Source organism: Perna viridis, chromosome 2 (genome assembly GCF_037379345.1).
Source record: "Perna viridis isolate PV_CMFRI_1.1 ecotype Kerala chromosome 2, ASM3737934v1, whole genome shotgun sequence".
NCBI classification, from domain to species: Eukaryota; Metazoa; Mollusca; class Bivalvia; order Mytilida; family Mytilidae; genus Perna; species Perna viridis.
This window is the reverse complement of record NC_142446.1, coordinates 42,471,139-42,484,203: the sequence shown is the minus strand read 5'-3', so window position 1 is coordinate 42,484,203 and position 13,065 is coordinate 42,471,139. Positions and strand designations below refer to the sequence as shown.

Below are 13,065 nucleotides of genomic sequence, written 5' to 3'. Positions count from 1 at the left end.
TTAAATGAGGAAAAGTCTAAGATCTTTTGTTGAAAGTAAATTTAAACCCCTGCTTCCAAGTAAATTTAAAATCAAGATAATAGCATGTTTATACAATGAATTATGATAAGAAAATTGATTGGATTAATGGAATGAGGATATTGCAGCAGTTCTTAATTCACATGCTTTGGAATGTTACCATGAATGTAAAAAAAAAAGAGACGGAGAGAGGTTTTCTTATGAAAATTTATATTGAATTATGATGTTCACATTGCAAATATTTCACCAATGATTACTTCCAGTAAAATTTATAGTACCTCATGTTGAATTAAATACTTAATTTATGGCACGATTTGTAAATACATTGTTTATAGTATGATGGATTTACGATAATTAGTGCTGTCTGTACTATTAATGTTGTTATCTCATAAATACTTGGGAGATGCTTACTTACATGAAGTACAATAATTTTTTTGTATTTTTCACCTTTCCTTTATGTCTGTGATTCTTTTTAATTTTAGGTGAATGCAGCTTTACAAATAAAACCTGATCTTTTCATCTGTGTTATTTTTTTAGTATTTCATAGATAATTGAATTTTTCAAACCTTGTTAACCTGCAATTTTGTATTGTTAAAGCTGATTTATACTACTGTGGGTCCTAGAAAATTTCATTAATGGTATTTAGGCTTATGAACATAGGTTTCTTTTCACAAAAATATCAGTATCTGAAATAATAGTTGCCACAAAACTAGTATAGTAAATGAAAATCTAGTTGTTATATCTTGGTGCCTGAACTTCAAGAACAAAAGATTTTTTTTACAATGGGCAAGTTTGAGTTGTGCTTCCTGACTTAGTACTTGATTGATTAAATTGGTACTTTATTATTTTAAATAATGTGAGACCAGTCAACTGTAATTCTAGAAATTTCTCAAGCTGTTTTATTTTCACTGTAAACTGTTCCGTTTACCAGAGCAGTCTTAAATTCATGATAATTTGTCATATATCCAATAGCCAACTGAAAGGTTTGTCATCTCAATTAATTCACATTGAGTATCCTTCATGCTCATTATATTTATTGCCCCCTGGCTTAGCAAGAGTGATTTAGGGTAGTTCAGGTAAATTATACCTATTACACAGAGCATTCTTTTCTGTAATCTAAAATCATATGGAAATATATTTATTTTCAATTAACTTCTAGTATTTAAATGATGCAAAAATAATGTGTCCAAAATATTTTGAAAGAATTTTTTACATAAAAATTTTTATGATAAAAAATTACAAATATGAACTACAAAAACCCCTTTTCAAAAGGAGATAATTGGTCCAAAGATGTTCTATAGAAATGTATTGGGAGTGTTTTTTTTTTTAATATTACAAGAAAATGTTCAGTGACCCCCAATTTTCTTTTTGAAATATGAAAGAATGTCAGTTAATTGTTCTTTACATAAAGTTATAAGAAATCTTATCTACCAGTTATTTTAATGGTATGCCAAATAGTGAAAAATCCTGACAGAATCCATATAAAATGATGTAAAAATTGCCTTTTAAAGGCTCAATTATCTCAAAATCAAGTTCAATGACCTTTGTTTTTTACATTTAAATTCTGAAGTATCTTCATTCACTTTGATTCTGTTTCATTCTTATCTTGAGTCTAATATATAGCATTCAAAATTCAAAGCTATGTCAAATTTGAATTGTATGTAAATACTTGCCCCAATTGTCCAGGGTTTGACCTCTGCTGATTCTGTGGATCATTTCATTATTTTGGAAAACCTTCAATTCAGGAAGAAACTTTTAGTTAATGAAATGTGCTTAATGATAAGGCCTACAAAATATAAATTTGGTTTAAATTTTTATACAATTATTATTTTTACAGGTTAAAAATTGTTACCTGTGAAGGAAAAAAATGCTTTTGGCACTAATCATGAAAACTGATACTTGTAGATATAAAGAATTTTTTAATACATGAAATTATCCTTTTGACAAGGTCCACAAAAGTTTTAACAGGGTTGTAGTAGTATGACAACTGTTGCTTACAGGGTTGTTCCTTTAGATTTATTGTATTGGGACATAAATGGAAAAAAATGGTATACATACAATGAAAGCTATCTAAATGGAACCCTGAATAAACCAGTTACCTGTCTAAACTGAACCTTGAATAAACCAGTTACCTGTCTAAACTGAACCATGAATAAACCAGTTACCTGTCTAAAATGAACCCTGCATAAACCAGTTACCTGTCTAAACCAGACATCTTCTGATTGTTCATTCATATCAATTTCAGTTTTGAACCTGTGCTTTACAAAGTAACTGCCTAAACCAAACAAGTTATTCACTCACAAAAAGCACTATATCATGTTTTTTGTAAAGTTGTTCATTTAATTCATTCAATTTCCAATGCTTTTTTTTGTGCCATTTAGTTTACTGTAGAATATTTTTAATACAATCTCATGCTTAAAATATACATCTTAAAGATTAAAAAACATTTTGGTCATAGATTCTGTAAGTCTCATTCTAGTTTCATTTTCCTGTCTGGAATTTCTGATGTAGAACGTATTGAAAACCCGAAGACCAGTCTGCATTTGATTGTTTACTATCAGGATCTTGAAACGCTGTATTACAATGCAAAATCTTCTATTATATGCTTTTTCTTAACACTTTTATCATGTGGAAATCAATATTTTTGCCAATTTTAATAGTATTTTACATGAAAATATGTTTTGTCTTAGTATACTGTACCCATTGCTATGAAAATGACAAATCTCTATGCATTTGAATGGTAGACTAGGACCCATTCTCATGAAACCATGGAGTCACATGACGAGACTTACAAACCCAATTGCAAATGATGTTTTAGAAGATATATTTATTGAGCCTAATGAAACAATTTACATAACCATGTTCATATAAGACCTACATCTGTTTTGCATGAGTTATTATAATATTTTGACTTGCTCCATCTTCGAAAAACATTTCAGCCATAGGCCTTCTTCAGTTTCCTCTAAAGCTAATTCTATTCTTCAATTGTTAACAATGTTGTGACATCCTATTATCAGAAGTATTATGGCGTTCAAAATTGATAGATATTGTCTTTATTAATTGTGTTAAAGTGTTGAATTCATTGTGATTCAATGTATATCATATAGGTAGGGAGTTGTCATAAACTTGGTATGGAGTGGTTACTGTAATATTTTTTTCAAAATAATCCCTAGAATAACATCTGTATATTCAGTCCCTTAAATGGATAAGTGTGCAAGATGTTTGATAGTAAAGTAATTCAATCTATTGACAGCATTGTAGACATTTAAATGCTATAGTTATTACATTTAATACTGTTAAATTGACGCATGTCTACACATTAATTAAAACGGCAAGCCTCAAATCCTGTATGATTATAGTCTTGATAGGAGGTAATGGACCAAACAGTTAGATATATAAATTGATAGCATTTTATTATTTGTCATTCAAATTTAATGTACACAGAGTTATTTCATGAATGGCTTTACTACTTAAGGATACAATTGATGTATTTTTTTTGTACTTTAATTTATGCGTCTAAAAGTGGTTTAAAAAAATGCGTATTTTATATGACTGCTTAAGGGACAACAATTTGATTCTTAGGGGAGGGGGTTCACAGTTTTTGGAAGTAAATATTCTGGCCCCGAAAAAAAAAGTTGAAAATAAATATTCTGGCCCTGAAAAAAGTTGAAAATAAATATTCAGGTCTACACCTCCTAGAAAATAAATAAATTTTCTTAACTCAGTCCAGATATGTCAAACAGTGAAATAGAAATAAATGATCTTGCCCCAATGTGGTTGAAAATGAACATTCTGACTTGCAAAATTTCAAAAATAAACATTCTGACCTCATAAAACTTAGCAGCCCCACATCAGAATCAAAAAGTTGTTCCCATTATTTTGTCAAAGAACAAATTTTGGGCAATATGATGGAGAAAACAATCATACAAAATATCATTTATTACAATACTGTGCTTCTTTGTGTCATGTAAATAAAAACAACAAAACAAAACAACATTAAATTAATATCAAATTACAACCTAGAGAGGTCATACAAATCATAGGTCATTGGTTAAAATATTATATATTGCTAACACATGTATAATTACATGTATTGAAAATGCATTAACAAAAGAGGGAACCATTTAGTAACACCAATCAAAATTTAAAAAAAAGAACAATGTCATATAGGCAGATATTGCTACATCAAAGGTACTAAATGTATTTGTATAGAGGTACTCTTAGAAGAAAATATATTATTCCTAGCAACATTAGCTAAAATGAAAATGATAAGTACATGTAGCAGTTATAGTAGTGTTGTTATGGTTGTTGATTGAAAGCTCAAGGAAACTTGGAAAACAAATGTTGTAATCTAATTCTGAACTTCTTAAAATAACTACTTAGAGTTTTCAGAGTTAATTACTTGGTTCTCAGTACCATTTTTTAAAAATAAAAACCAATCAGGGAAGCATTTCATTTAACCTTTTTATTGCCCCAAAAAGTGCAGGGTGCGCTTTTTATATCATTCATGGCTAGAAAAAATGTTGAAAAAGGTGGTTTTTTTTCATTTTATTGATGTGGCAAAGGAGATCAGGAAAGCTTGAGAACCAAGTGATAACATTTTTTAGGTCTTAGTGCAAGATTTCAGTTTATAATTTTTGTATTTTGTTATGTGTATGTACTGTAACTGGAGTTTTTTCTGAACATTTGGAGGGTTAAAAGTGATCACAGGCTTTGAAAAGTTCACAAGACTTCAACTAAAAATCATAGAACGTCATCGGTTGTGCATTCTAAGTAAGTTAATTTTATTTATTTGTCTTATTACAGAGTGCTATACTGACTGAAGAATGCTCTAACCATGAAAAAACAAAAAAAAAGAATTTACATCTTTGAAAGACTAGGGTCATGATCCATTTGTGCTATGAGTTTGTAAATTGTTCTTTAAGACCTGACCATTTTATATGGAATCTCTTAGAATGCTTGAAATTGAAATGAAAAAGTAGTTTACCACTGAAAATTAAACAAAAGGCTTAAGATATCATTTTGAAACCAAAACATTAGAATATAAAACGAAATCAATCCACTTTGTAAAAATCACTAATTCTCTTGGCAAGAAGTGTATTTTTCAATTGAGGTGATACTAAATGTCTATGTAGCATCCTCATAGTAGCAGCAGGACTATGTGACCAATTTTCTAAAACATATTTCATCGGTAGATCCAGTTTCCACCTTTTCCACTGTCCAATGGTATCTTGAGAAATCCCCACCCTCTCAGCAAACATCCGCCAATCAGCACCTGTATAAAATTCAAATGTATATACATGACTTTAAACAATGTTGTTTTTTCATAATGCCAGTATAATCTTGATATAATGCTGCATTGCTATAACTTTTGACCTCTTCTGTCACATTTTAGTTCACCTGGACTAAAGGTTCATCATGTGAACTATTGTCATCACATTGCATTCATCATTAACTTTTCTTAAAAAAAAACTCCTCTGAAACTATTCAGTGAATAGTTACTAATTTTGATCACCAGCATCCTTTGGATATGTACTTCAAAAATTGTGATGATGATGCTGATTGAGCATAAAACATGGTTTCTATGGCTGCATATAGAACAAAAGGGTTCTGTAGCCAATTTCTACAACGTGTATACATTCAAATTTGTCTTAAAAACCACATCTATTCAGCCATAACCTTAAAGGACTGTGATTAAAATATCCTTATGTATTGCATGCTATGTAAACTTAACCACTATAAAACAGCACCTGTCTTATGTAACCTTGATTTTGCTCTCTCTTTAAAGGTGACTTAAGACAGGTTTGACTGTATCTCTATAAACAAAAAAATAAATGTGGTCTTCCCTGTTCAGCAGTAAAGCAAAAATGTAGTTTGCAGTTTTTGGTTTTACTGGTAAATCTTGAAAACCATTACAAAAAAAAAAGAAACTGTGAACTGATGAAATGATCCTAATGATAAGGCATAATTACAATCTTCTTTGAATTACTAATTAATAGAGTTATTGCCCTTGAAAGGCAAAAAATAACAATATTATTTCAGATCAATCTTGAAACCATTACAGAGAAGAAAGAATTGATGAAATGATCCTAATGGTAAAGCCAACAAAAGTCTTCAGGGGTCAAAGTTGTAATACACCTATTTTTTTTATCTTTCAGAGTTATAATCTTGAAAGCCGAAAAAAATATCCTAGTGGTTTTCAGCTCAATACAAAATAATTACAGGTGGAGACTTTTTTTTATGTAGAACAGAGCAGAAATGATGTTTAGAGAGGCTTCCATAAATAAGTTTGTTTTTGTTCAGCTTGATCAACCATTATGGTCAACAAATTTCTAATTTTACCATGTGAAGGATGCATTACTGGTATACATGTATTTTAAATTATACAGATCATTCAAGGTTCAGAAGTACTTTTTTTTGTTTTACTCTTTCTGAAAGTGTTGTTTGTAAATATATATTTTATATAAAGATACAAGTAAATACTTTCTAAAAATTCAACCTACATGTATTTAACTGAGTAAAAGTAAATTACATGTAAGTTGACACAATTTCACTTAAAACATGGTGACTTATAGGTTCATCTAGCCAGGTGTTTTACATCAGTGAAATATTAAACCCACATCAATTATTATAAACAGACAATCAAACCCTTTTGCTTAAAATAGGTTACTTTAAAAAGAATTCGAATACACCTCAATGATACATAGTACATGTGATATCTGATACAAAACATTAGAATGTTGATTTTACTATAAAAATACTTATGTTACATTTTATCATATTTCCGATTCTGATCACAAACCACTTTATCCTACATTATTTCCTTATAAACATACCATGTACTACAGATAGTGATTCTGAAAATTTTGAAGGGGAAATTAATCATGAAAAAGGAACATGTAAAGCAAAATAATTCCTGTTTATAAATTGGATGTTGATGTAATATAATATGTGACTTACCATTTCCTTTACAAAGACTTAGTTCATTGATGATATATTTTTCCAACGTTTTGTCCATTCTAGTGATATGAGTTTCTCCTGGTAGTTTTATAGAAGGCTGAAATAAGAAATACAAATTGTATTACTTTGTACCATAATACATTTCATTACCTTATATGTCAGGTAAGCCATTTTTAATCCTAATACTTTGATTGTGTATTGTTTTAGATTTCTTTAAAGAATACTACATTTTTTGTACTTATATTTCTTTTAACTTTTGACTGTAAAGGTAGAAAGGAGATAACTGTTGTCATGTTCATGGGTTCGTCTCCCTCAGAAACATGACTCAAAATAGACTTTGCTTTAGTACTGACCTATACATTCCACTTAATGAATTTAATTTTGAAGTGAATTAATTTCGATAAAAAGTCACCACTTACATGTAAATTTTAAAGTAATTGACACATAGTAGAAAAAATGTTCTGGCAATGCCATAAAATAAAAAATTCTGTCCATTTTTTTTAATTTATTTTGTTGCAAGTACTCATGAGATCTGTTAAAGAAACATCATCAATTTACAATGACGACAAAGAAAAAAATGTGCTTTAAAGATTCATATCCCTTAGTACCATTACGTTAAGTCTGTTGTATGGCCTAACATATTACTTACTGGGGTAAGATCAATAGTTTTGAGTTGATTTATGATGGACACAGTTTGTGAAGAACTAGGGTGTACATCTGAGGTGGTCACTGTGGTTGAGGTATTATGGTTGGCTGTAATTTCTTTTTCCTGAACACTATACTGGTCCTTTTCTAGGAAAGTAAACATTTTACTGCCCTCTGTAACAAATGGCAACAGAATATAAAAATGTAGAATTAAAAAGAGATTCCAATAAGGGATTAAAATCGTAAAAAAAAAAACAACATTTACCGCTACATAAATAAGGTTGTGCCATCTCTGAGAATATGGTTAAAATTGAGGTTGTAATTTGAATTAAAAACAATATGTGTAATTAATATGCAAACTTAATTTGCAGGAGTACTAAAATAGCATTATCTTTAATTTTTAATTGTACTAAAAAATTCAGCATCAAAGAATCACTCAGTCTCAGCTATTTGTGTATATATTGTGAGAAACTGACCTTACACTTGTTTGTCAGGTTAATTAGACAGTAAATAGATTAATAAGGTGAAATTTAAAAAAAAAATGTGTAGTTTGGGTCACCTCAAAGAGAAAAACATGGTAGGTAGGGATTTAAAAAAAAAAATCACTCCCAACTTGTAGTTGTCATTTTTGTTCATACATTTTGTAAATGCTGCCTTTAACCTCAATATGAACTCAAATTCTGTGTTTCAAAACCTTAATCCTTCTGTTAACATGACGACTGAACCAAGTGATAGGAAATTTACAGTAAGTAGGTCTTCATTTTATTTTCCTTTTCATTTTAACAGAAAATGGTCTCAGATTGGCAGTAAAGAACTAGGGTTAATTGGGTGACTGGAACTACATATATATATTTTTTTAATTTGGCCTAAAAACATGTTAACTTCAAATACTTACTTGCTTCATACAACAAAAACCTTGCTCTGTTTTGAGCATCAAATAAATTCCTAGAATGCTCAATATCAACAAGTCCCTGTTCCATTTTCATTCGTAATTCAATCATTTTACACAGTTCCATATTTAAATGAGTTACTCTAGTTTCCAACTCTTCTAGTCGATTCACTAAAGGAGCTTTGTTCCTTGGATCTTTTCCATGTTGCAAAAAATCCAACAGTTCTGAAATTTTCCCAAGTGGAAAATCTTTCAAATCTAAACTTAAGTCAATATCACTAAAATTGTAACCTTTTGATTTTGAATGTTCAACTACATCACTAGTAATATTTTTCAGTCTTTCCTCCAATTCTGAAGTTTTGGCATTCAGTGTTTTAATTTCGTTTTTAAAATCTACATTTTCTTTGAGTATTTGCTCTTGTTTTGATTTACTAAGTAGAGATCCATTTGAAGAATTTGTCAATTTTGCAGATGACTCCCTCTTAGATAACTTTGCTGATACTGGTCGGGATTTATCTCCCTTTTCACCAATATCTTTTTTCATGATGGTTTTTTTATGTTGACTCGCCATGGAACATTATGTGTCTGAAATTAATCAAAAATCTTATACTAAAATGTAATGTAAATTATTAGCATGATAAAAATTAAAACAAAATACAAATGTATTTGATTCCAAAGGAAAGGGCTCCCTCTTGGAGTGTGGTTCATACAAACTTTTTAAACAAACACATGTGTATTTACTAATCTATTACAGTTATTTTTTAAACCCAAGCAGTAAAAACCCATTTCCAGAAGCACAACTTAATACCCATGTCAATTTTTCTAAGGTCATTGGATTCATAATAAAGTCATGGTCTGTATCTACAGGTAAAATTTTTGAGTAAAAAAAAAATGGAAATTTCTAAACAAAGCCTTGAAATTTTACACCAGTATAATGCAGTACTAAAGTAATGCTTTTGTTTTCATGAAAGACCTTTGTACAAACTTTTCTATATGTAACAGTCAATACTGTGCTTCCATGTAATGCATTACAGGAAAATTGTGTAAGGGTTACATTGACCATTTGCAGTACAAGATTAAAAATTTAACTCAATACCAGTTTCCTAAACTGTTTTCTTTTCCTTCTTCAAATATTCAACCATCAAATATTATTATTATCACATTTATGATCCATTATTTGTATGTGAGTGTTTTATAATTATACAGAGGTATACATAATACATACCTACATGTACAACATGTGCCTTGGTGTGGCTAAAGTATAATATTCCAGATGTGTTGCTATGAAGTCGCTCTGAAAAATGATTAAATATTTCTCAAGTAAACAATAAATATTACAATGGTGACAGTCAAACTTGAATCAATAAAACCATTAAACTCTCAAAATCAAGTTTGTCATTTAAATTTATACAGCAACTGGAAATTCAATAGTTTCAATAAGGACAAAGAGTTTAAATACCAAGATTTGATAATTGAATACCTAGTAGTTATATTCAATTTCTTTATAAATTAAAATTAGAGTATTATATTATAAAAGATTGTGTGAATATGCAACAGGTGAATGTCCACAATTTATTAAAAAAATATTTACTATTTTAAGAAAATGTGAATCGTACTTAAATTGCTTAATAGATACACATGCAATACTTCTGTTGATCTATTCAGCATGACTACAATGCATTTAAAGTCACTTTTTACAGACCCAAAATAAACTTATACGAGTCCATTATGATCTTATCTTTAATGCACAGGCTTCATTTAATGCACAGTTTATGAGCAATTGGTAACAAGGTGTGATAAATAATCAATGAATTTCACATAAAACAGTCTTTTCTATCCAGTGATATTTGAGAAACACTTTACAATACTTATGAACCTGTAAGAGTATTTAAAATTTGACAAAGAACTATTTGCTATTTTAAATCAACAGTTGACAGAGAAAGCTTTTAAGTAAACACAACAGTTGAAGTTCGTTTAAATGTAAATGTTATCGAAAATAGATCTTCAAGACAGCTTAAAGTCTTAAATTTAAAATACCATCGAAATAATGATAATGAAATAAGTTGTAAACAACCAACTATCTACTTTAATCAGAATCTTATCTACTTTTCAATGTTACATGTAATCTTTGTGTTACCATAGAAAGCAACTACAATGTACATATATAATAAACTGACTATCAAAAGAAATTAATATAAAATATCTCTCTTACTCATTGAAACATCAATTTGGAAAATAAGCTCTTTCACTAAATTATGTGTTGTAAAGCAGAATGTTATTTTAATTTATGCTCCCAGTGTTTGGTGGAGTTCGAGGTGTTTTTCATATTATTTCGGTTATTTCATGTTCTGAGTTGTGTGTGTCTGTTTTACCTTTCTGCATGGGCTTTATCCTTGTATTTTATCTTCTGATATCTGCAGGAATCTTGGTTCCTTTGATTACTCGTTCATATATCACATTTTAATAGCAATGCTGAAATCTGATGATTTATGTTAATTCCCAAATCAATGGGTAGTGAATATGAACTTAATTGAAATGCCTTTATGATTATTTTCATAATAGCACTGTCAATGGCAGGTCATCTAAATACGAAATACAAGAACGATCTCATCATATAAATTTTACTTGCCAATCTTTCATATTAATCATAATGAATGTCATATGTTTAAAGAGATAACTTGAATAAGAAGACATATATTACAATTTAATAATTAGATATGCTACTCATATAATACATGGATATTTTGCTAGTACATTATATGTTCAAAATTAGTACGAATTTCCTCAAAATGAATAGACTAAGTGGCAAGACCATAAAATGTGATTAGAAATTACAATATATTCTTCGTTTAAATGGGGCATGCTCTGATAACATAATTAATTTTAAACAAAAACTTAAAAAAACACACACAAAAAGACTGGATTAAATATATTATTTGTACACGTACATGATTACATGTATAAATTAATGTTGGGTGTTTAACCATTAAATTAGTCATTTCGCGGAGAGAAAAATGTGTAATATTGGATCAACATGTGAATAAATTAAATAACAAATTAGTAATAGTCGGTACATGAAACTATGTCAATCTACTTACATTTTTTACCACTTACGGTAGTTCAGTAACAGATTTTTCCCCGCAGGTGCACGTTGGTAGGGAAGCCAGACATGCGCACTGGGCTTTTGGCCACTTCCGTAAACATTGCATATGGCTGCTGATGAGACCAAACCAAAAACAGGAATCGTTGAAGGTGAAATCCTCAAATGTAAGAAAACATTAACACTCCCTTAAAACCCGAGGGAAATCATTTTATAAAAAAATATTTTTTTTCAGATAAAGGAGTGTGATTGAATAAAAATTAGCATAAAATTCGTATTATTAGTATATTATATAGAGTAATTTATTGTCGCTGTCACTTACTGACTTCGTGTCGGAGAATGTACGTAAATAGACACTGTATATATGAACAGCCACAATTTAACCTTTACACAAATGTGGCAGTAATGTCCTGACCATGCAAGCCAACGAGCAGGGACCTAACCTGGTACTGGTTTCTTTTCTTCAGACTATTAGTATTACATAAACAGTATTCATTCAAGACGGAACCATTGGTGCATATTTTTTATGTATGGCCAACAAAAATTGCAGCATGTAGGCCCTGTGTGTGCACAGTAAACTAAAGGTTGTGTGAGCTATTGTCATCACTTAGCATCAGTCATCATCTGTTGTCGTTTGCTTTTTTCAAACATCTTCTCCTCTGAAATGGCTTTACCAATTGGAATGAAACTTGACATGATTGTTCCTTAGGGTTTCTTGCACTAACTGACTTTTTAAAATTTCTGAAAAATATGGCAGCTGTTACTAAAAATATAACATACAATGTAGGGAATACAGGTATCCCAAAAACAGTTGAAGTTGAAGTAATATTGTTCTCCATTAGAAGACAAACCTTTGCCGAAATTTTCAAAATGATTTGTCGTCCGATGTAGGAATTATGGCCCCTGAAACAATTTTTTTCCCCTTATGTACCAGTCACTTTGAAAATTTTCTTCTCTGAAACCATAAGACAGTTGGCATAATTGTTCTTTTGGGTAGCCTGGACAAATTGACCTTATAAATTTTTCATCAGTTGGAAAACATGGTTGTCAGTACTGAAAATAGAACATAAGAATAAAAAATACAGTTTTTCTGCAAATAACTCAAAAACAGTTGAATTTAGCAAAATTCTGACATTTGGTAATATTTTTCACCATCAGAAGGTGGACTACAGTACACCCAGAGAGGGAGGACTATCTTACTTTTATTTTGGTGTCCATTAGATCACTGAGTTTTACAGAGTCCACTCCTTAAATCATCCAAGTGATTTCTCCCATCTGGGAGTATTTTTGAGTTACTCCAAGTATTACCTTGTGTATTGTATTCCTGTTCAACTGGAAGGTAAGACACTATGTACATGTAGGTGGTACATGTACTTCAAAGGATAATCAGGGCATTAAAAACTCCCAGCTGGGTGTATTTTATTGCCTTCAGGAGGAAGTATGCCATGATCAC

General features: G+C 30.0%; 2 protein-coding genes across 6 annotated transcripts in view; one reads left to right on the top strand and one right to left on the bottom strand.

Annotated features, from left to right (window-relative positions):
- Positions 1 to 3,942: 3,942 nt before the first annotated feature.
- On the bottom strand, positions 3,943 to 11,692 carry LOC148625161 (uncharacterized). 4 transcript variants are annotated; one of them, XM_088568480.1, is made up of 6 exons: positions 11,611 to 11,692; positions 9,738 to 9,806; positions 8,519 to 9,097; positions 7,628 to 7,797; positions 6,979 to 7,075; positions 3,943 to 5,293 (listed from the first exon to the last, which is right to left on the bottom strand). In XM_088568480.1, the coding sequence occupies exons 3-6, from the start codon at positions 9,081 to 9,083 to the stop codon at positions 5,073 to 5,075; spliced, it is 1,053 nt and encodes a 350-aa protein (XP_088424606.1). In that variant the 5' UTR covers positions 9,084 to 9,097; positions 9,738 to 9,806; positions 11,611 to 11,692; the 3' UTR covers positions 3,943 to 5,072. The 4 variants fall into 4 exon arrangements, with proteins under 4 accessions (XP_088424606.1, XP_088424604.1, XP_088424603.1 ...); XM_088568478.1 differs by having other exon boundaries at positions 9,742 to 9,806; XM_088568477.1 differs by having other exon boundaries at positions 11,627 to 11,672.
- The window catches only part of LOC148625160 (uncharacterized), a 47,568-nt gene continuing 41,494 nt past the window's right edge, over positions 6,992 to 13,065 (top strand). Inside the window, exons 1-2 of one of the 2 annotated variants that reach the window (XM_088568471.1) lie at positions 6,992 to 7,140; positions 11,657 to 11,779. The gene's annotated coding sequence lies outside the window, so the exon portion shown is untranslated. The remainder of the gene's footprint in view (positions 7,141 to 11,656; positions 11,780 to 13,065) is intronic. The other variant, XM_088568472.1, reaches the window with a different exon arrangement.